We start from the raw sequence: 24580 nt of genomic DNA on the forward strand, positions 1-24580 counted from the left end.
TATACACCGTGGTTTAACTGCCGGACTATTTGAAAACTGCTCTATCATGGAAGATACAGATTCCATTATATGAAATAAATGTCAAGGACATGTAACCGGGGGTACTTAATGGATATGAGGGTACGCGGATATGCCGCAGATTCGGTGTGCATTTTCATGCATTATAATTTGGACTCGGGCATATTTAATTCATTTTGGTTTATTGGGGTTTTTTTTAGTAAAATTTGCCAAAATTTTCCAAAAATTTGTATACTTTTGGATCTGTCTTTCGTCAAATATGGTTTGTAGTCGGGTAGTTTTTCGGGGTCCCAGTTGCACATTCCCACCCAAACCTACGTTGAGATCCCACCCCTCCGGGGACATTTACATGACTCAAGTGGCGAATACATTGATATAGCTAAAATATAGGCCGGGAATATAATAGACCCTACTTTGGAACATGACACTACAGCTTGTACCTCTGCATAGCCGCTTGGATTTAGTTCAGCAGTGTGTTTCTCTGTTATCAGATGAATGGCCAAGTGGTAAATATGAACGGTAAGAAGTTTCCTGCTTTTAATAAACTGTGGGTAACTTTGGGACGATTAATTATATCCAAGTTTGGTTAATACTTTGCCTTAAGCTTCTATATATAAATCCTAAATTACTGTAAACATGATACGGTAAAGGAACTCTCTATTAATTTCATTTGACTCACTAGATGCACAAGCCCAAGTAGTACATGTGACAGAAAGTGATCACACCAGTCACAATATCATGTAGTTCTTCGTGTGTGCTCTTGCACATGTAGATAAATAAAGACTAGTATAATAATGATATTAAACATGATAACTTGAAATTCATATTAATGGTGACAAAGTGTGGACATGCAGGGTGGAGACTGTTACAATGTAGATATCTACATGAGTGTAGCATGTACATTTTGGGTAGGACCAGATAAAGTACCCTTTTTCAGGGCCCTGGATCAGGCTTAAATTTAAGGCACTTGCTGTCTGGACCCATGTGTTACTCCCCACCTAACCCTATCCATGTATTTGTTGTGACTAATTATCAGCGAACTCACAGTAGGATTTATTAGTGGAGAGTAGATCTACTCTCACTTTCGAATTTCCTGCATGCATGTAGCCATGTAGGATGGTACCCGTACCCATGGGTACGGGTATGGATCCCGGGCTAGGAGTAGGGGTCCCATGTCATGAGTACGGGTACGACGGGTACGGGTCACAGGCCATGAGTACGGGTACGGGTCCCACCGTCCCAGTCCATGGGTATGGGTACGGGTATGGGTCCAAAGCAGGGCGTGAGTACGGGGGGTATGGGTCCGGAGCCATGGGTATGGGGACGAGTAGAGTGCAGAAATTGGGACTCGAGTACGGGTACGAGTACGGGTACGGGTACTACAAGTCTGATTTAAGGTCATTCACGTGACGCGTGACGTATTTCAACAAATCACAGTGCGATTTTGAATGTCGTGGATGTAATAAAATTATACTATAGAAGCTAGTTGATAGAAGTGCATATAAGCTGCCCGTTGACACGCCGGGGAAATTGACTGGTTTTGGTTAGGCCTAGGCTACTCAACTTTATACAGCTGGTCAGTTGTTTATTCATGATGCAGTCATGTCTACAGTAGAATTCAATTCGACCTTTGCAGGACTTAAACCCCATTAAAAGCTATTAAACCAAGATAGCACTCATTGAAAGCAGCTTAACTGATTAAATCATATCTCTCTGGTTAAATACACACATCATATGTTTCTGCTTTTACACGTACAATGGAGCAATGGCTGGGATTATAGTTTCAGTTGGGTGAACGATTATAAAGCGAGCGCTAGAGAACAATTCTGTGTGGGCTTTTGTTTACGAAATGAGACAAAACTCTGCTTATTGTTAACCAGCGTTCTTGAAAATGAGAAACATGGTGGTTTGCAGACTTAACACGGTTTGGAAATAATTTCTTCATATTTTTTGGTGTTATCTGTCGTTTACATATCATTCCTAAAACACCAAAGTACGAATATTTCCAAACATCTAAATTAGCTAAAATTTAGGACATGTTACAAAACTATATTGTCTAGAATTTTAGAAGAGTACTTTTAATATTGGCCGGTTATTTTTCACACAGCGACGTTAACTAGGCAATGTACTATAACATTAACTAAAACACCAAAGTACGAATATTTCCAAACATCTAAATTAGCTAAAAATTTAGGACATGTTACAAAACTATATTTTCTAGAACTTTAGAAGAGTACTTTTAATATTGGCCGGTTATTTTTCACACAGCGACGTTAACTAGGCATATCCCCATTCTTTTAACGTAGGCTATTTGTAGAGGTCACGCGTCAATGGGAAAGAGCACTGTGTATTGATTATGTATAGGAAAACGGACAGTAACTGCAGTATGTAACCAAATGAAAGCGTGAATAAGTAAGCACAGATGAATAGCACTTTGTGTTTTTCAAAAATAATTTAAGATTCTCCCTCGATATAATCATTTAATTAAATAACCTACATACCTACAGGGGGCCACACACAAATAGAACCAGTCTATCCCGGCTGAAGCTCAAGCGCGCATGCTTCGTCTTTGTCCCTCGTGTATGCCTACTCTTTGACTACTACAAATATTAAACTCTTACCTTTAGTAATAAAATACAATTTCATATCTGTCAATTTTTACCTTCAAGATTAGAAGTAATCGAATCAAACTGTCCTAACCCACCATGTTCTTTGATTCTACTGTCACGACAAACTGACGGAGCGGACAAAGTGATTGGTCATTGCAGAATTGTGCCAGTGAAAGACATGAGCCATATGCTGTGGATAGAACAAGGTAAAAACAAATCTCTTGTTTGTTTTTTTAAATCACGCGGTATTCTAATGACGCTCGCGCTGATGGCAGTATTAAAGTCCTCCACCATGTCCACGACATTTTCAGGGCTGCCTTTACCGTGCTCACACATGATCTCTGTTAGTCAAAAATGACCAAAATTATTACTTCAGTTACATTCTTTTTGACCTATAATATTAATGGCATGGAATAAAATTCACAGGTTAAGCTCGCATTTGAGACTACAATAAAGTTTGTACCACATCAAAAGTTACACCAAATTTAAAATTGGCAGATTATCTTGAGCAACCCGACAGTCTACGTTTGAATAACCTAAAGGTTCTCGGTTGAAATCATTAAGACAAACATGGGCTTTTATTATTTGTTTACTAATATTTATTAAGTTCATTATTGTTTTCTTTCTCGCGAATCTCAAGTCGTTATAGAGAAGGCAAAGCGTGGACGATGCTTTGGCAAGAGACTACTGGAGATGGTGGAAGACTACTGTAGTCACCTTGGTTATAAGCGAATATTTTTAAGTACATCACCGGACACGCCTAGACTTTATCTCCGACTTGGTTACAAGTTCACAGATCTTCGGCCAACATTGGTTGGCTCAGGGGTGAGTTTGACCACAAACGAGACGCCTTTAACAGAGGTTCTTAATCGGCTCCTATCGGTTCTACATTCGTGTAATTACGTAGGATTGTCATGATTCTTCACATGAAACCGTTAAGATAAGCCTCGTCGTAGCCAGCTTTCTTGGTCGGATGGGAAATATATACAATGTTCGTCGCCCCGTTTTGGTAGGAGAGGCAAATATGAACAATTTGCCGGTGCACAGTGTGCATCATGTTGGCATTATCGGTAGTGGTTTAGAGACAATGTAAATTCTTCCTGCTTAGCGAGATTTAGTCGGTCCCTTTAGCCCAGTCACAGGGCGAAAGGATGTGCATTTTGGTGGTAAAATACCTAAGTTTATACTAGAGCTTAAAATGGCGGTAGTGCAAAAAATGTCTAACACATAGAGAATAGCCAGGCTTCAGTATTGGAGCTAAAGGGTTGATTTGGTTAAAGGTGTCCAGAATATGGTGACAGAAGAAAGGTAAAAGAATCGGTGATCGGAAGAAAACCACAGGGAAAGACTGTAGAAGTATCCTGAAGAATGCGCGACTGAAAAATGCCATGTCATGGACAAGACCATGTTCTTGACGTGAAATAAAGCCTTTATGGGTAGTCATGTGACCTATCATTGCAGTTGAAACTTTTCAGTCTCTCGGGATCTTTGAACGGACTCCTATACCTTCTTTCCCTGTGCGTTCTGTCCAACCTTTTCCCGTCACCCTTTTCTGAACACATTTATACGCAAACAAATTAATTAAACCTTTAGCTACAATACTGAAGCCTTGGTCGAGGCTTTGGCAAGAGACTACTGCAGATGGTGGAAGGCTACTGTATTCAGTTTGGTTATAAGCGAATATTTTTAAGAGTATCACCGGATACGCCTAGACTTTATCTCAGACTTGGTTACAAGTTCACAGATCTTCGGCCAACATTGGTTGGCTCAGGGGTGAGTTTAACCACAAACGAGACGCCTTTAACAGAGGTTCTTAATCGGCTCCTATCAGTTCTACATTCGTGACATTACGTACGATTGTCATGATTCTTCGCATAAAACCGTTAACATAAGACTGGTCGTAGCCAGCTTTCTTGGTCGGATGGGAAATATATACAATGTTCGTCGCCCCGTTTTGGTAGGAGAGGCAAATATGAACATTTTGCCGGTGCACAGTGTGCATCATGTTGGCATTATCGGTAGTGTTTTAGAGACAATGTAAAGTCTTCCTGCTTAGCGAGATTTAGTCGGTCCCTTTAGCCCAGTCACAGGGCGAAAGGATGTGCATTTTGGTGGTAAAATACCTAAGTTTATACTAGAGCTTAAAATGGCGGTAGTGCAAAAAATGTCTAACACAGAGAGAATAGCCAGGCTTCAGTATTGGAGCTAAAGGGTTTATCTGGTTAAAGGTGTCCAGAATATGGTGACAGAAGAAAGAATCGGTGATCGGAAGAAAACCACATGGAAAGACTGTATAAGTATCCTGAAGAATGCACGACTGAAAAGGCCATGTCATGGACAAGACCATGTTCTTGACGTGAAATAAAGCCTTTATGGGTAGTCATGTGACCTATCATTGCAGTTGAAACTTTTCAGTCTCTCGGGATCTTTGAACGGACTCCTATACCTTCTTTCCCTGTGCGTTCTGTCCAACCTTTTCCCGTCACCCTTTTCTGAACACCTTTATACGCAAACAAATTAATTAAACCTTTAGCTCCAATACTGAAGCCTTCTGGATATTTCTGGACCAAAATCCCGACACTCTCTGTGTTTTTTAATTTCAAGCTCTGGTAACTTTCATAATAAAGCTACTACCTACTTGAACACACTTCAGCATTTTTTGATCCATGGTATGAAGTTAGTTAGCGACTTATTTTACACTGATGGTACGATTGTTCCATTTAAGGTCTGGAGTGATAGGGGGATTTTTAAGAAGTATTTTTTGCAATGGAGGAGCATTATCGATGCAATTCCTTCCTCATGGAAGCAAGTTTTGAAACAAGGTTTTTACAGGGATCTTTGTACTCCTAAAGGTTTCGTGTTGTATCATGTAGATAAAGAAATCAATATTAGTAAAATGACATCTCAATGTATTAATCGTATTTTTGTACAGAGAATACAAGAGCCTCCAACATCACAGAAAAAGTATAAGAATGAGTTTAATATTAATGACGATGAATGTAGTGTTATTTATCTTATGCCTTTCAAGTCAACTTATGATATAAGAACCAGGATTTTTCAATATAAGATTAATCTTAATTGTCTAATGACAAATAGTAGACTGTATAAGATGAACCTTGTGAACAGTGAAATGTGTACCTTTTGTAATAACTCTCCTGAATCTTTGAACCATTTGTTTTGGGATTGTAAATATGCAAAGAAAATGTGGAATGAGTTTGGATCATGGTATATAGACAATATTGATGGAAACATTGATTTAAACTATAAGCATATTATTTTTGGTTTTGGTTCTGAGACTTTACTGAATATATGTGTCATTTTAATCAAAAAGGTTATTTATGACAGTAGATTTAAAAACCAAAAGCCATCTTTTGTGTCCTTTCTGCAATTGATTAAATTTCATTACAAGCTTGAGAAACGAATTGCTATTGCTAATAATACAATGCACAAATTTATTGATAAATGGCATGTTTTAGAACAGATGTGTTGTTAACTTTCACCATTCTTTTTTAAAAGCTGTAATGGATTGCGCTCTTTTCAAACATCATGTAATGTTTTATTTACAGTGTTCTATTTTTTCATTTTCTGTATACATGTCTTTCTCCCATTGAGCACAGGGAAATAAAAGCCGTTTTGGCTATGTGAAATAAAAAAAACTTGAACACACTTTTGCCCACTGACTAGGCTCATCTTAACTTTTTCATGGGAAGGAGCTTGAGTGTGAACTCATTTTGAACCGAAACCCTCTATTCTTGCAATATGGCCAGTGTGTGAACAAATTTTACCCAGACACGCTACAGTAGCGAGGGCACATAAACGTTGAAAAAAAACAGTGCATCTGGCCGGATTCGAACCGGCGACCTTCGCAATACTAGCACGACGTTCAGCCAATTTAGCCACAGAGGCACACTGGAGAAGAGCCGTATTAGGTATTAGGTTGAATGGTGTTCGTCGCATTCCTAGCGGAAGGCATCAGAACTGCATATTTTTAAAGAAATATACAAAGTCACATAGGGATTAAAATTATAATTTTCATGGCCAGGTGACTTATTTACGAAATCAATTGTTTGATTATCATTATACAGAAAGTGCACATACTGTACTGGTTTATATACATTGTATGCCCCTCCCAGTTGTGCTTGTGTTTACACCATGTCCAAAATGAAATGTTCATATTATTTTGAATGCCTTTGGAGAGATGTACATGAATTATATAATAAGATGTCCGTTGGGATTCAGATAGCTACTGAAAATTCTGAGAGACATAAAAAGTGTTTTCGATTAATGCTTTGTACCATGATCAACTATATAATAATCAATGCAGCCGAAATACAAGCTGTATCAAAATGATCGGTATCCATCAGTTTTTACTGATAAGGGATGAGTGTGACGCATCAAAATCCAACATGAGATCCAAGTAATTTGTATATTAATAGCTATTAATTGTATAACAAGTCACCCCTTATATGGTTTATCTCCCAACTCAGATGCTGGACTACGATACACAGGTTCCATTAAGCATACCTTATCCAGGATGGGAACACTTTTACAAAACTTATGACGGGAGTGTACTCTCAAGCTCGGAACAACCTATCTCTCAAACATCGTCGCAATCTTCTTTACATACTGAAGGAAAAACAAGTCGGGTTTCTGACACAGCAGCAAAGTGTAGCAGGAGCAATGTTGAGATACCTCCATGGGCTATAGACGTAGATGGAGCTTGCCAGTTAATGAAAGAAATATCTAAAGATATCCCAGAAACTCAATGATTTAACTTGGTCATCACTTCGCAAACTACATATTTGAGTCAAAACAGGTGAAAAAGGACTAGGCAACATTATTTTTGCAGACGGAAAGCGATCACCTAACCATGTGTCGATGTACTTGCGCCTGGAGCCCCGGCTGGCGCCTTTTCATAAATTGTTTCCTGACAATTACTACTTGAATCGAAATTCTAAAAGGATAAACCGTTTTGAGTGAACTGCCACTTGGATACGTCATAATTCAAAATAATGCTGATATGCAACAACAACAACAACAACAGCAACAGACCAATTTCATATTGCGCTACGCACAGGCATAAACCTACAAACCTCAGCACACTTAATAGGAATTCGCTGAGCATTGTGGCCCAACCATTGAGCCACATTCAGGGACTTGCAGCTAAGAACATGAAGAAGAGTACACTAATATATACCACAATGACCCATCACAGCCTGGATCAGTACGGTTAACTGAGACAATAAGCCACGGCTCGAAATGGCATCGTCAAACACCAATGCACCGGAGTATAACACATTGTAACCGATTATGCCGATTGAACCACTAACTCGGCCATAAACATATGGCATAGTCCAGTTGCAAGTACACGGTTTTCAAATCGTGCTTGTTTTCAGCAACAGCTGGATTTACGCCTGTTTTCTCACTTAATACCACCTACTTGAATATTGGGTGTTCTTGAATTTCCTATATAATTTTAAGTGACTCTAGAAAAGTCGACGGAATTATAGTGTGCTCTATAGTGCTGCGTGAACTGGCAATGGTTTGTTTAAAACGGTAATGAGTTTCTCCATTTGAAAATGCACACCCCTTTTGCAATGTGCATGTTCTGTGAAAAAATATTCGAGTTGCAAATTAATGAATCACATAATGTTTATCGCTGAAATAAAAAAAATACCTTTAAAAGGGAAGGAAGCCGCAAACCTGAAAAAAATTCTTTTGAAAATTAAAGGTGCTTTAGATGAATTGGCAATCAGGATTGGTTACTATGTAAGCTTTTGTAGAAGAATATAAGACAGTTTAGTTTCAGCGTACACTCTTCAACGATCTATTCATTTTAGAATAGAAACTTGCCCAATATTAAATATTGCCCAATAAATATTTACACATGCCACAACTTACACCTAAAGGGGATTAGACAAATTCGATGTTTGTAGGTCAACAGAGCAATTTCGACATAAAGTCTCCCATAGAACTCCACCTTGAACGGTCAAAATAACACAGTTTTGTTCACTTTACCTCGGCATAAAATGGACAGAAAACCTTGCTGACAGCTATTACAATTTTAGCTCCAATGACTCCAATTTCTAGGAATTTACAAAAAGATAGTAGTAGTAGTAGTAGTAGTAGTAGTAGTAGTAGTAGTAGTAGTAGTAGTAGTAGTAGTAGTAGTAGTAGTAGTAGTAGTAATAGTAGTAGTAGTAGTATTGTTGTAGTTGTTGTTATTGTTATTATTATTGCTTTGAAGTTGTTGTTGCTAATTTTATAATTATTATTATCGTGATCGTATTATTTGTTATAATATAACGGTGCTTCTTAGTGCTTCTGATGTTTGAGTCCAAAGTTCATTTTCAGGTCATCACACGTACATATCCTTAAAAGTTTTGAAAGCAGATTTTGAAAGCTGATAGCTAGAAGTGGCGAATACATTGATGGTGTAGGTCTATTTATCACTAAAATATAGGCCGGGAATATAATAGGCCTTACTTTTGAACATGACTCTACAGCTTGTACCGCTGCATAGCCGCTTGGATTTAGTTCAGCAGTGTGTTTATCTGTTATCAGATGAATGGCCGAGTGGTAAACATGAACGGTAAGAAGTTTCCTGCTTTTAATAAACTGTGGATAACTATGGGATGATTAATTATATCCAAGTTTGGTTAATACTTTGTCTATTTTTTTAAGCTTCTATAAAGCCTAAATTATTGTAAACATGATACGGCAAAGGAACTCACTATTCATTTCATTTGATTCACTAGATATACAAGCCCAAGTACATGTGGCAGAAAGTGATCACACCAGTCACATTATCACGTAGTTCTTCATGTATGCACTTGCACATGTAATGGAGTGTATTCGGATGGGGAATATTAAAATGACGAATAAAGACTATAACGATAGGGATGTCACAGTGGCTGCTCAATTATTCTGCCACACTGTGCATGCAAGCATAACAGTAAATTGAAAAGCGCGCGCATCAAAGTTGTTCAATTTTGGCACACATCCATGTCGAAAAAATGATTTCCTCATAATGTGCTATTTATCCCAATTGTTTGAATTTTTAATATATGGTGTGTGAAACCTTTCTTTGACTACCATCGGGTCTTTTAAAAATAAATTTTGCTTTGTTTAAGAGCTACTACCTGTTTTTATGGATTGTTGAAGATCTCTCATAAATCAATAAATATAAACCATTTGAAATTTAAAAAAAACTACCACCATTTAGTTGAAATACTAATCTTTCTTAGTATGTAAATTATCTCCGTCGACAACGAATGGCACACTTGAGGAAAACGAGTTGAAACATAATATTATAAAAGTGAATTTAGAGGGAGAAATATTCCAAATCACAATAGCTGTAAGCCATTGTGTGTGTCCAAAACCCACACCATTTTTGTATACACGGTATAGTGGAATGGCGGTTCCTTTTACCATTTGCCCTCTCATGTTAATCCAGATAACAAAATGTTAATTTAAAGTCTCATTGAAAATTAATTTTTATATTTACTTTTCGGATTTGGTTTTGAGCAATGGTGACACCATGTTTACAGAAAAAAAATGAAAATTCTATTCCAGACACCGTCAAAATGTCAAACTTTGCATTTTTTGTATTATATTAAAGTAATTAACTGCAGTTTCTTTATTCAACATCATAAAAGATTCATACTTGACAAATCTATAATGAATGAAAAGACTTTCATTAAATATTGAAAAAAACCCAAATTACTCAAGCCTTATTTACATAATAATATCATGAATACATAATTAGCTGTAATTAGCTAATTTGCTTGATTAATTACTTTTTGTGTATTTTTTGTTATCAACTTATTGAAACAACTTTGTATGCATATGTGTGCAAAAAAACCGCACACTGATGTCATGTACGGTTTTCTATTTTGCATATTAATAAGCTGAACTTAGTCACTTTTCAGCTTTAATTTGTCTGCAGATTGGCCGAAATTGCTAAAATAATATATTTGATTGATTTATTATAATTATTTAATGATAGATTTTTAAATTTTGTTTTCTTTGACGAAGTCAGAAAATATAGGTATTTAACCTGTGATACTTAAATTAATGCTGCTTTTTCAAGCAAGCGTCCAAATAAACCTTCAAAATCTCGAAATGTGCCAATTTTGTGATTATAGCCATTTGTGGCAGATTTGCATTCCATTTATGAGCATCCTAAATCACAATGCATTGACCGATTTCAATTCCGTTTTTTTATGCTTTAATAAAGCTTATTCACGTAGAAACAAAATAACGAGTTTTTGCTGCGCTTATTTTTGAGGTGATATGCCTAATAATAATGATATTAAACATGATAACTTGAAATTCACCACAAAAGGAAATTTCTTGAAATGTTTTTCCAGTTTGCTGGTGTTTTTTTCTGTATCCTTTATAGGTGTGTGAATGAGACATAGCATATCCCAGCAAACACAATTTCGTTTTAAAACGTTTTAAATAAGTTATATTTTGGGTTTTGGTTTAAGTAAAAACGTTTTAATAACATTAAAATGTCGGGTTATATAAAAGTCATGAAATCGTTTTAAAATGTTTTGTATGAAAACACACTACAACAATATTTTTAAAATATTTTCGAAATGTCATTGTAAACTATTTTGGCCAAATATTTTGTCAACACTTAAATAAGATTATGTTGAAATATATGCACCCAGCAAACACAGAAATATTCTTAAAATGTTTTTTACAAAACGTTTTAATAACATTTAAATGTCGGGTTATATAAAGGTCGTGAAAACAATTTAAAAACGTTATTGTAAACATTTTGGGCCAACATTTTTTGCAAAATATTTTTTCAACCCCAAAATAACATTCTGTTTAGAATGATTTGTACCAAGGTTTCAAAAATGTTTTTGGAATGTTATTAAAACGTTTTTATACCATTTATATAACCCGACATTTAAATGTTTTCTGTAAAACATTTGTGTTTGCTGTGCAGTAAATTACCAACAAATGTTATTTAATGTTATGAAAACGTTTAATACCATTAATGTATCCTTTATATAACCCGACATCCCGGCTGAAGGGCGAGCGCACTTATTTTGTCTTTGTCCCTATGTGGGCCCTGTGTATGCCTACTCTTTGACTACTACCAATCTTAAACTCTTACCTTTAGTAATTAATACATTTTATATCTATCAATTTTTACCTTCAAGATTAGAAGCAATCGAATCAAACTGTCCTAACCCACCATGCTCTTTGATTCTACTGTCACGACAAACTGACGGAGCGGACAAAGTGATTGGTCATGGCAGAATTGTGCCAGTGAAAGACATGAACCATATGCTGTGGTTAGAACAAGGTAAACACATAACTCTTGGTTTTTTTTGTTGTTGTTTTTTTTTAATCACGCGGTATTCTAATGACGCTCGCACTTAACCATAACACATTCAAAAGGATATAGTTTGCACTATTAAAGTCCTCCACCATGTCCACGACATTTTCAGGGCTGCCTTCACCGTGCTCACACATGATCTCTGTTAGTCAAAAATGACCAAAATTATTACTTCAGTTACATTCTTATTGATAATAAATAATATTAATGGCATGGAATAAAATTCACAGGTTAAGCTCGCATTTAAGACTACAATAAAGTTTGTACCAACAAATAGTTACACCAAATGTAAAATTGGCGGATTATCTTGAACAACCCTACAGTCTACGCTGGAATAACCTAAAGGTTCTCGTTTGAAATCCTTAAGACAAACATGGGCTTTTATTTATTTGTATACTAATATTTATTTATTCATAATCGTTTCCTTTCTCGCGAATCTCAAGTCGTTATAGAGAAGGCAAAGCGTGGACGAAGCTTTGGCAAGAGACTACTGGAGATGGTGGAAGACTACTGTATTATTAAAAAGTTTGGTTATAAGCGATTATTGTTAAGTACTTCACCGGACACGCCTAGACTTTATCTCAGACTTGGTTACAAGTTCACAGATCTTCGGCCAACAATGGTTGGCTCAGGGGTGAGTTTAACCACAAACGAGACGCCTTTAACAGAGGTTCTTAATCGGCTCATATCGATTCTACATTCGTGACATTACGTAGGATTGTCATGATTCTTCGCATGAAATGATGAAACCGTTAAAATAAGCCTCGTCGTAGCCAGCTTTCTTGGTCGGGGGGAAAACAATGTTCGAGTTGAGAGGCAAATATGAACATTTTCCCGGTGCACAGTGTGCATCATTCAGCATTATCGGTAGGTTTTTAGAGACAATGTAGAGTCTTCCTGCTTAGCGAGATTTAGCCGGTCCCTTAAGCCTAGTCACAGGGCGAAAGGGTGTGCATTTTGGTGGTATAATACCTAACTTTATACTTAGAGCTTAAAATGGCGGAAGTGCAAAAAATGTATAACACGGAGAGAATAGCCAGGCGTCAGTATTGGAGCTAAAGGGTTTATTTGGTTTTATGTAAGGTGTTCAGAATATGGGGACAGGACTGAGAAAGGTGAAAGAAGTGGTGATCGGAAGAAAACCACAGGGAAAGAAGGTAGAAGTATCCTGAAAAATGCGCGACTGAAAAAGGCCATGTCATGGACCATGTCAAGACCATGTTCTTGACGTGAAATAAAGCCTTTATGGGTAGTCTCGTGACCTATCAATTATATATATATTATAACATGTCCGTTGAATTCAGATAGCTTCTGAAAATTTTGAGACCTTAGTCATGTTAGTTCAGCCCAAAACACAAGCAAATGTACCCTTGATAAAATAGAGGCGTAAAAGTGTTTTCGATTGATGCTTCGTACCATAATGATCTATTAGCCAATATAACCACATATCAATGCAGCCGAAGTACAAGCTACATCAACATGATCGGTATCCATCAGTTTTTACTGATAAGGGATGAGTGTTTGTGGCGCATCAAAATTCAACATAAGATCCAAGTAATGTGTATATTAATAGCTATTACGCTCGTAATTGTATAACAAGTCATCCCTCTATATGGTTTATTTTCCAACTCAGATGCTGGACTACGCTATACAGATTCCATTAAGCATACCTTATCCAGGATGGGAACACTTTTACAAACCTTATGACGGGAGAGTACTCTCAAGCTCGGTACAACCTGTCTCTCAAACGTCAACGCAATTTTCTTTACATGCTGAAGGAAAAACAAGTCTGGTTTCTGACGCAGCAGCAAAGTGTAGCAGGAGCAATGTTGAGATACCTCCATGGGCTATGGACGTAGATAGATATTGCCAGTTAATGAAAGAAATATCTAAAGATATCCCCGAAACTCAATGATTGAACTTGGTCATCACTTCGCAAACTACATATTAGAGTCAAAACAGTTGAAAACGGACCACTACTTCCTTCCGCATATTTATGATCAGTTACTAACAGTGCCATCTACGTCAGCTACCAACAGGAAGCGACAGACGAGAAAGTTCAAAGCTGATCATTCAATTTGAGAAAGTGCTGTGATTCAATTGGATAAGATTGTCGGTTGAAATCAAATCAAAACCTAATCAAAATTAACAATATATCTCATGAAAACGAACGCATTCAAGGGTCAAATTCCAAACAAGTACGGGTTGACCTATTTGAGATGCATGGTCTCTCATAAAAGAAAAAGTCAAAGTCGCATTTTAATCAAGATGATCTCAAACGGTCTTGCAAAAACAATTCAACTGAAGAATAGTTTGCACCATCTAGGATGTTTCGTTACATATATATAAAGGTTAGATAGGTCAATGTTAATACGGTTCATTTTGTGCAAACCAGGCACAATTTGTGCAAACCACACAAGTATTTGTGCAAACCACACAAAAGTATTCCTTTGGTAATTACGATTGTTGTTGTTACTGCTATTAGTAGTAGTGCTATTGTTGTTGTTGTTGTTATATTGTTGTTACTGTTATTACTATTGTGTTTGGTATTGTTGTTGCTAATGTTATAATTATTATTATCGTGATCGTATTATTTGTTATAAATTATATAACGGTGCTTCTTAGTGCTTCTGATGTTTAAGTCCAAAGTTCATTTTCAGGTCATCATATTCAGGTACATATTCTTAAAGGTTTTGAAAGCAGATTTTGAAAGTTGACATCTCGAATTTCTACTGGTGTATTCATACCATATGTCATTATTGAGTAGTTAACAACAGGTGGATGGGTCGGTATGAACATAACATATGCCTTCTCACTTTCTAGGGTCTGGTCCTTGTCTGAGTATGGAGGTAGTAGATACCCCCATGGTCTGAGTGTAGTGAAAGGACTGAAATCAGTAAAACTAATTTTTGCTTTTACTATGTTGTAGACTCTGGTTATCATGGAATATACATTTCTGCTGGTATTTTAGTAAATTGATTCTTTGCACTAGAACAACAACTTGAATTCGTACAATGTATTCACTTGAGGAAATTTATGAAGTGAAAATAAGTAAAAATAAAATAGGATACAAATATCAGCACTCGGTGGATGGTAAAGGTTAGACTGACCAGAGTGTCTGGCAGACACTAATGCCCTCCGGCAGTCTATTAACTCCTTGCAGGCTCCAATGCCCAAGAATTTACATGAGTAAACATTTATGACATACAAGGTAAAATTGTTACTCTAAAGAATAAAGGTTTAGAAAATATTATTAAGAGAAGGAACAACTATCATCTCTTAAAAGAAAGAATACAATTTTAATAAGAAATTGACCCCTGCATGTTGAATGCCAATGTTAAATTTTACTACATAGACCTACCAAATGTATACCAGTTGCACAGAGCATGAAGGTAGTAGAGAAGAAGGGCGAGGGTTATTACCCATGTGGTATGCGAAAATAAGACCAGGGAGAGACCATTTGATATTGGGGGGGGGGGGGGCGCTGGGTAGTTGGGATCGTTACATTTAATTAGGACCTTGATGCCCCGGCTTGATGCCCGCCTTGATGAAGCAATTTTTGAACACCTCGGTGAGATCATTTTTGTTTTTACTTCTTGGTGAAACAATTTTTTTAACCGCGAAGTTCTATATTTTCACCAATTTAGTTTTGGATTTGTGAAACCATATTTTCATGTTCTGTAGCACCTAAATTTCGTACGAAAAACATTATTCTTATGTTAAAGTTCTTGGTAAGAAGGGCAAAATAAAATTTGTGGGGAAAAGACAAAAAAAATCAATTTGAACCGATATTATTGATGGGATATGTACATTGTACATATACCGGAAAGTCTTCGAGCCCCCAACCGGGTCAAAACGCCTTTATTGGGACAATGTACGCGCGCGCGAAGCATGCAAAACTTTGGTATTTTGCATTCATTTTGGTCCATGATCGGGGTGAATTTTGGTGGATAACAGGTTCCTTGCCCCTTTTCTTTTCCTATGCTTTTTGTTAGGCGGGTACTCTTGTCAGGGAGCACTCTGACCCCCCCCCTCGCTGGTTACATTACTGGTTCAAATGGTGAGTACTAGCATTTAGTAGGGGAATAAGATTTCTTTTTTACAGTGGGGTGGACTCTGGTGGAATCAAGTTTTTTCGCTCTCAAAATAACAGACAAATGCGTACAAAATACTTACCGGTTTGAAGCTAAAATAGATTTATATGATGAAAAATGGAGCGAAAAAATTTGCAATTTAAAAGCTATATGAAATAATTTTTTCTTCAATAACTGTGACAAGTTTTTTTCACCCTTGACACAAAATCTTTTTTTTTTCTTTTCCGAGGTGGAGCAATTTTTTTGGAGGGGGTCTGAGGTGGAGCAATTTTTTCATTCAGAGGTGGAGCGTTTTTTTACTCTTGATATCTATTTAATGGTGCATCCCTTAAGAACATTATGTAGACAATATGTATAGCATATGCTTGCGATATTCATACCGTCATGTGACATTTTGATTATCAGTCATTACATTGTGGGATAGGCTTTCACATTCGCATGTTCGCGCCGCGAATTTAATTTTTAAATGATATATTTTTCAGGTTTGTTTTATAATGCTAGTAAGTTGAAAATAATTGTATGTAAAAAAACCCTGAGACGATGTTTATCTGAGGGTGTACGGGATAAAACCTCCACATGGTACCGTTTGCAAAGCGACCTACTGTATATTTGCCCATTATTTTACATCGTGGACCGTACAAACCAATCTATCATGGAAGAAAGAGATTCCATCCCGGGATTCCATGGATCTGTGAAATAAACAGACAAGCACATGTACCCGGGGGTACTTAATGGATATGAGGGTACGGGGATGTGCGGCAGATTCGGTGTCGGTATGCATTTCAGGCATTTAGTTTGGACTCGGGCACATTTTAGCCATTTTGGTTTATTGGTGGCCCTCAATTTCATGAAAATTTTGTTTAAGAAAGGGTGTTTTTACCATATTTTTTTTTGAAAAAGTGCCCAGCCGAACATTCCCACCCAAACCAACGTTGAGACCCCCCCCCCCCTCTTGGGATATGTAACATGACTCAAGTGGCGAATACATTGATGGTGTATTATAAATATAGGCCTAGTTGCATACGTCCAACTTTGTTTCGTCAGCACAGACATCAGAGAGATTGCGATTTCCAAACTGTTATCATAGTGATATTTCTTTTAACGGAATACTACTCTCCACAATAGACATCCTTAAGGACGCGAAGGTGGGGGTGTTCCTCACTATATAGGCCGGGAATATAAAAGGACCTACTTTAGAACATGACTCTACAGCTTGTACCTCTGCATAGCCGCTTGGATTTAGTTCAGCAGTGTGTTTCTCTGTTATCAGATGAATGGCCAAGTGGTAAACATGAACGGTAAGATGTTTCCTGCTTTAGGTAACTATGGGACGAGGTAGGCCATGCTGTAGGCCATGCGAGTATTTTGGGGGGGGAAGGCCTTTAGGGGCGCGAGCCCCAGGGTAAATGCAGGGGCAGCAAAACAGAAGGGGTGGCGGAAGAAGACGGGGGGGCAAAAAGAATTGAAGGAAAAAGGACGGAAGAATTATTTCAACTGTATGAAATGAAAACCTTTTTTCTTTTCTTTTCTTTTCTTTTCTTTTCTTTTCTTTTCTTTCTATTTTTAATATCCTATAAGAAATTCAATATAATTCAATGTAATTCAATATTTCTGAGTTCCGACTGATTTTGCTTGATCGCATCACATATATTTTGTTGCATCTTACATCAGGCTAGCGGTACTCTGTTCAAATTCGGAGGACACATCGTAGTCTCGTTATCAGAGTCTACGTGCGAAAGTGAACTCGCTGAACTGTGTATGAAATAATAAAAAAGACTGCCCTCCATTGGCGTAGATCCCGGGGGATGGGGGGGGGGGGTTATCCCCTCCACCAATTTTTTGCCAGGGGGGATTGTCAATACAATCATCCCCAATGTTGACGCCTGTATGTGGGTTTCTGACCAAATTAACCTCATATTTGGCCATTTTAGCCCTCAAAGCCCAAATGTTTTTCACGCTACGCGCCAGTTTAGCTTTAAAATGGCAAAATTTGTACCGTAAATTTATTCTGTCGCCAAAAGCTGCCGGATTCACTATATTTCAAGAAATACGCATTTATAAATACGCACGTGACCACCAAGGCGCTGCCATAACAGCTTGTAGACGGACATTATTTACAAGTGTAACCTACATTTGAATGCAAAAACCCCAGCAAACACAAAACAGTTTTTACATTTTTATATTTTGGGTTTTGGTTTAGAGAAAAAACGTTTTAATAGCTTAAAATGTTGGGTTTTATACAGGTTAGAAATTTTTTAAAAGGTTTTGTATGAAAACACACTACAACAATGTTTTTAAAATGTTTTCAAAATGTTATTGTAAAAATTTTTTTTGTCAACACTTAAATTGCAGTAGGTTATCAACGAATGTTTGCAAACATTTTATACCCTTTATAATTATGTCCTTTATATAACCCGACATTTAAACATTTTATGGCAACCTTTTGCGCAGTGGCGTAGATTTCTTTTTGACATTGGGGGGATGATGTTGAAAAAATTCTTCAAGAATAGTGAATCCAGCACCTTTTGGCGACAGAATAAGTTGATGTTACAAATGCGCGCGAAGCGCGCAAAAAAATTTAATATTTTGAAGGTAAACTGATGAAATATGGTGCAAAAGTGGAATAAATGCGCGCAAAGCGCGCGAAAATTTGCACTTTTGGGGCTAAAATGGGCAAATATGAGGTTAATTTGGTCAGAAACCAATATTCAGGCGTCAACATTGGGGGATGATTGTGTGAGCATCCCCTGGCAAAATATTGGGGGATAAATCCCCATCCCCCCGGATCTACGCCTATGCTTTTGCGAATGATGTCCAAAACGTTTTGTGTATGCTGGGACGGTAAAGCGACATCAGATTGTGCCGCCAAATTATCTATTTTTTTCATTTTTGTGATATTATTGTAATTCCGAAAAAAATCGCTTGACCCTGCTAATGGCTTGTCTATATCACATTGTCGTATGCATTGTCTTTCATGACTTCGGATAATTTGACATGTTTGAAAGTCTTATTGGAATAAAATTAAGTTTCCCCCTATATGATCCAGTGGGGCCATTTTTAGGTGGGCTCTTTTGAGGGTCACGATCTCAAAATACTGCTTGACCGGCAATGGATTTGAGTTCAGCGTACCCAGGTTAATAAACATAAGCTGGTTGCCAGCAAACTTGCCGATTGGAACGTTATTGTGTCAATATAGAACCAGTCTATCCCGGCAGAAGGGCGAGCGCGCATACTTCGTCTTTATCAATATGTAAGCCCCGTGTATGCCTACTCTTTGACTACTACAAATCTGAAACTCTTTACCTTTCAGTATTTAATACCATTTTATATTTGTCAATTTTACCTTCAAGATTAGAAGTAATCGAATCAAACTGTCCTAACCCACCATGCTCTTTGGTTCTCCTGTCACGACAAACTGACGGAGCGGACGAAGTGATTGGTCATTGCAGAATTGTGCCTGTGAAAGACATGAACCATATGCTGTACGTAGAACAAGGTAAAAAATAAACTTTTGTTGTTGTTGTTTTTTTAATCACGCGGTATTCTAATGACGGTTAACCATAACACATCCAAAAAGATATAGATGAAAGTAAGTCCTCTACTATACCATGTCCCGACATTTTTCAGGACTGCCTCCAAAATGACCAAAATATTACTTCAGTTACATTCTTTGTGATCAGTGCTATAATAATTATTAATGGCATGGAATAAAATTCCCCAGGTTAAAGCCATATTATAACATAATATGCTGATGAGGACGCCCTCAATATTTTTTTCAAAATTCTTTTTTTTACACGATCATGATCCTCAGTAAACTAACATACCCTGCAAAAATTGAATAAACCGCAGGAACCGTCGTTTTATTATCACGATGGAAATATTAGTCGAACGCGTACACGATGTACATAACATCTACAATACATGATACCTACAATACATGGCGTGCGGGCAGTCGTGACATATCAAAAGAGCCAACATGACTCACATTCGAATGAGTGGCTAGCATTGGCGACATATGTGACTTGCCATATCGAAAGGAGACACTTTCGGGCAGGTTATAAATTTTGAGTGTTTTACATATCTTAAATAAATTATAGAGATATTGTGAACCTGCCCAAAAGTGTCTCCTTTCCATATGGCACGTCACATATGCGCTGGTATTAAACAGCGATTTTCTTTGTATTGTCTCGTCTAGTTGGGCCCAAATTAAAAGAGGACGTATCTGACAGTGAAAACTAACATTTTATACCAAAAATACAATTCTATTTCTTATGGAAATGTTATAATATGGTTTTAAGCTCGCATTTGATACTATAATGAAGTTTTACCACAACAAAAGTTACACCAAATTTAAAATTGGCGGATTACATGAACAATCCTACAGTCTACGTTTGAATAAACTCTCGTTCGAACTACAAAAGATAAACATGTGCTTTTATTTATTTGCATACTCATTTTGATCAAATCATTATTGTTTTTCTTTCTCGCGAATCTCAAGTCGTTATAGAGAAGGCAAAGCGTGGACGAGGCTTTGGCAAGAGACTACTGGAGATGGTGGAAGACTACTGTATTCAGTTTGGTTATAAAAGATTGTTTTTAGGGACATCACCGGACACGCCTAAACTTTATCTCAGACTTGGTTACAGATTCACAGATTTACGACCGATTGTGGTTGGCCCAGGGGTGAGTTTAATTTAATCAATGAGACGCCCTTAACAAATGCATTCAATCAGCTCCTATCGATTCTACATTCGTGACATTACGTACCTTTTCCCGTCCCCCTTTTCTGAACACCTTTATATACGCAAACAAAATAATTAAATATTTAGCTCCAATACTGAAACCGCCTGAATATTTCTGGACCAAAATCCCCACACTCTCTACGTTCTTTTTTTTTTCATTTACGCCAATTTACTGGTATCTTAAATATACTACCACCAACTTACTTTTTGTTACTACCACCAACCCTTTTGCCCCTGACTAGGGTAATCTTAACTGTTTCATGGGAAGGAGCATGAGTGTGAACCAAAAGGCTCTATTGTTGCAATATGGCCAGTGTGTGTAATTTACTTATTTACGAAATCAAATGTTTGATTTATCATTGTACAGAAAGTGCACATACTATACTGGTTTATATATACCCCCGTCCCAGCTGTGCTTGTGTTTACACCATGTCCAAAATGAAATATTCATACTATTTTGTTGACAATGCCGGCAAAAAAAATGCATGGGTATTCCCAAAATTCGCTACTGGTTGCTATTCAAATCATGCCATGAACATGGCATGTTCATGCCATGAACATGGCAAGACATTCTGATTCTTTTGTTTTGTATATAGCATGAAAATCCTCTATCAAGGATTCATGAGTGGTTAATTTTGAACCCATTAAAATTTGACATTGACTGCAATTCATGCCCATGAGTTACCCATGAACATGCCCTGAACATGTCAAGGCTCAAGGCTCTAGGCTGTTACTAAACAAAAAAGCATGCAAGGGCATGAATATTCATGTGTGAGCATGAACAACCAATCAAAATTCCCAAATTCACGAAAATTCATACCCGTTACTAGCGAAAATAGGGCATGTTCTTGGCATGTTCATGGCAAGATCTTGGCATGTTCATGGGCATGACTCATGCCTAAATTTTTGCCTGGGGAGAGATGTACATAAATTATCATTTTAAATTTTAAATTGTTTTCGATTGATGCTTCGTACCAAATGATCTACTATCCCATATGATCACATGTCAATGGAGCCGGGTATATCCATCAGTTTTTACTGATAAGGGATGAATCAAAGTGGCGCATCAAAATTCATCATGGGATCCAAGTAATTTAGTTATTGTATAACAAATCATCCCTCTATATGGTTTATTTCCCAACTCAGATGCTGGACTACGATACACAGGTTCCATTAAGCATACCTTATCCAGGATGGGAACACTTTTACAAAACTTATGACGGGAGTGTACTCTCAAGCTCGATACAACCTGTCTCACAAACGTCATCGCAATCTTCTTTACATGAAGGAAAAACAAGTCTGGTTTCTGACGCAGCAGCAAAGAGTAGCAGGAGCAATGTTGAGATACCTCAATGGGCTATGGACGTAGATGGATATTGCCAGTTAATGAAAGAAATATCTAAAGATATGCCAAAAACTCAATGATTTATCTTGGTCATCACATCGCAAACTACATATTGGAGTCAAAACAGTTGAAAAAGGACGATGCAACATTACTGTTACAGGCAGAAAACGGTCACCTAACCGGGAGTGTACTCTCAAGCTCGATACAACCTGTCTCACAAACGTCATCGCAATCTTCTTTACATGAAGGAAAAACAAGTCTGGTTTCTGACGCAGCAGCAAAGAGTAGCAGGAGCAATGTTGAGATACCTCAATGGGCTATGGACGTAGATGGATATTGCCAGTTAATGAAAGAAATATCTAAAGATATGCCAAAAACTCAATGATTTATCTTGGTCATCACATCGCAAACTACATATTGGAGTCAAAACAGTTGAAAAAGGACGATGCAACATTACTGTTACAGGCAGAAAACGGTCACCTAACCGGGAGTGTACTCTCAAGCTCGATACAACCTGTCTCACAAACGTCATCGCAATCTTCTTTACATGAAGGAAAAACAAGTCTGGTTTCTGACGCAGCAGCAAAGAGTAGCAGGAGCAATGTTGAGATACCTCAATGGGCTATGGACGTAGATGGATATTGCCAGTTAATGAAAGAAATATCTAAAGATATGCCAAAAACTCAATGATTTATCTTGGTCATCACATCGCAAACTACATATTGGAGTCAAAACTGTTGAAAAAGGACGATGCAACATTACTGTTACAGGCAGAAAACGGTCACCTAACCATGTGTCGATGTACTTGCGCCTGGAGCCCCGGCTGGAGCCTTTTCATACATTCTTTCCTGACATTCGAAATTCTAAAAGGGTAAACCGTTTTGAGTGAACTGCCACTTCGATATGCCATAATTCAAACTAATGCTGATATGCAACAACAACAACAACAACAACAACAACAACAACAACAACAACACAAACACAGCACAGCAATTTTATATTGCGCTACGCACAGGCATAAACCCACAAACCTCAGCACACTTAATAGGAATTCGCTGACCATTGTGGCCCAAGACACCATATCAACCATTTAGCCACATTCAGGGACTTGCCGCTAAGAACATGAATAAGAGTACACTAATATATACCACAATAAACCCTCGCAGCCGGCCTGGATCAGTACGGTTAACTCAGACAATAAGCCAGGGCTCGAAATCGCATCGTCAAACACCAATGCACCGGAGTTTTAACACCCTGTAACCGATTATGCCGATTAATTCGACCATAAACATAAAATATTATTTGAAATACCAACATAGTCTCCGTCAAAGTCCAGTTGCAAAGTACACAAATCGTGCTTATTTTCAGCAACAGCTTCAGCAACAGCTGAATTTCGTATATAATTTTAAAACAGTAAAAGTGACCCTAGAAAAGTCGCCGAAATTATAGTATGCTATAGTGCTGCGTGAACTGGCAACATTGGTTTGTTTGGTTTGAAACGGTGGAACGGCAATGGGTTTCTCCATTTGAAATGTACACCCCTCCTGCGTGTTCTGCATATACTCGAGTTGCAACAATGAATCACATGACAAATGACCATGACAAATTTAGACTGGGGGACATCTCGTCTAATTTATTTCAAGGAGGGAAAGCCACCACTGTAAATCATGATAAACGGAAAAAATCAAGCAATAATATTATTGCCCTGTGCATCTTCCTTTTTAGCACAAAAAACACTTTTGTTTTGAGTCCAAATAGAATAATATTGCAAGCTTTTGCGCGCTTCGGCACATCAGATAGCAAAACACACCTTCATTATTTGGGGCTATTAAAAATAGTCTAAAATTTAAATGGGTTCACTCATCTCGTATATACCTGTAATATATTTTAATAATATATTAATTAGTTTATATTTAGGTTTTTTCTTGATTAATTTACCGACTAAATAGTTATTTTCACAACTACTGTAACAATACAATGCATGTGCCAATGCCAGATATAACGCAGTTTAAGACATTGCAGTCACTTGTAGTTAATTTAAAACGTTTATACTTTTGGAAACACTTTATGCCGTATCACACAACAAGTTGCTGGACAAATTAATTTTAACATAATCACAGAACGAGTTGCTGGGAGAAAATGTTGAAATTTGAATTTGTAAATAAAAATGACATTCAGAAATGTTTGAACTATAAATAAACTGAAGCATTTTGTTCCAAAACATGTATTGCATGGTCTCTATTGTACACTTATTCTTCCTTATGTAGCTATGAAAGACAGAATACAGAAATGATAGAAAAGATATGAATTAAAGCGTTGACAGGAAGCTGTGTGATTTAAAATATTAATTTGAGTTAATGTTTAAGGGAGGATTATAGGCATTAATTAATGGTTGTTTGGATTGTTCCCTTCAT

At 37.2% G+C, this 24580-nt stretch overlaps 1 protein-coding gene across 1 annotated transcript; it reads left to right on the forward strand.

The window, feature by feature from the left end:
- The first annotated feature begins 17129 nt into the window (after positions 1-17129).
- LOC140165706 (N-alpha-acetyltransferase 80-like) lies at positions 17130-24296 on the forward strand. Its single transcript, XM_072189020.1, has 4 exons — positions 17130-17377; positions 19430-19575; positions 20578-20762; positions 21968-24296. Exons 1-4 carry the CDS (start codon positions 17280-17282, stop codon positions 22244-22246), a joined length of 708 nt encoding a protein of 235 aa, XP_072045121.1. The 5' UTR covers positions 17130-17279; the 3' UTR covers positions 22247-24296.
- Positions 24297-24580: the final 284 nt, after the last annotated feature.

This window comes from Amphiura filiformis, chromosome 1, assembly GCF_039555335.1.
Source record: "Amphiura filiformis chromosome 1, Afil_fr2py, whole genome shotgun sequence".
Taxonomy (NCBI): Eukaryota; Metazoa; Echinodermata; class Ophiuroidea; order Amphilepidida; family Amphiuridae; genus Amphiura; species Amphiura filiformis.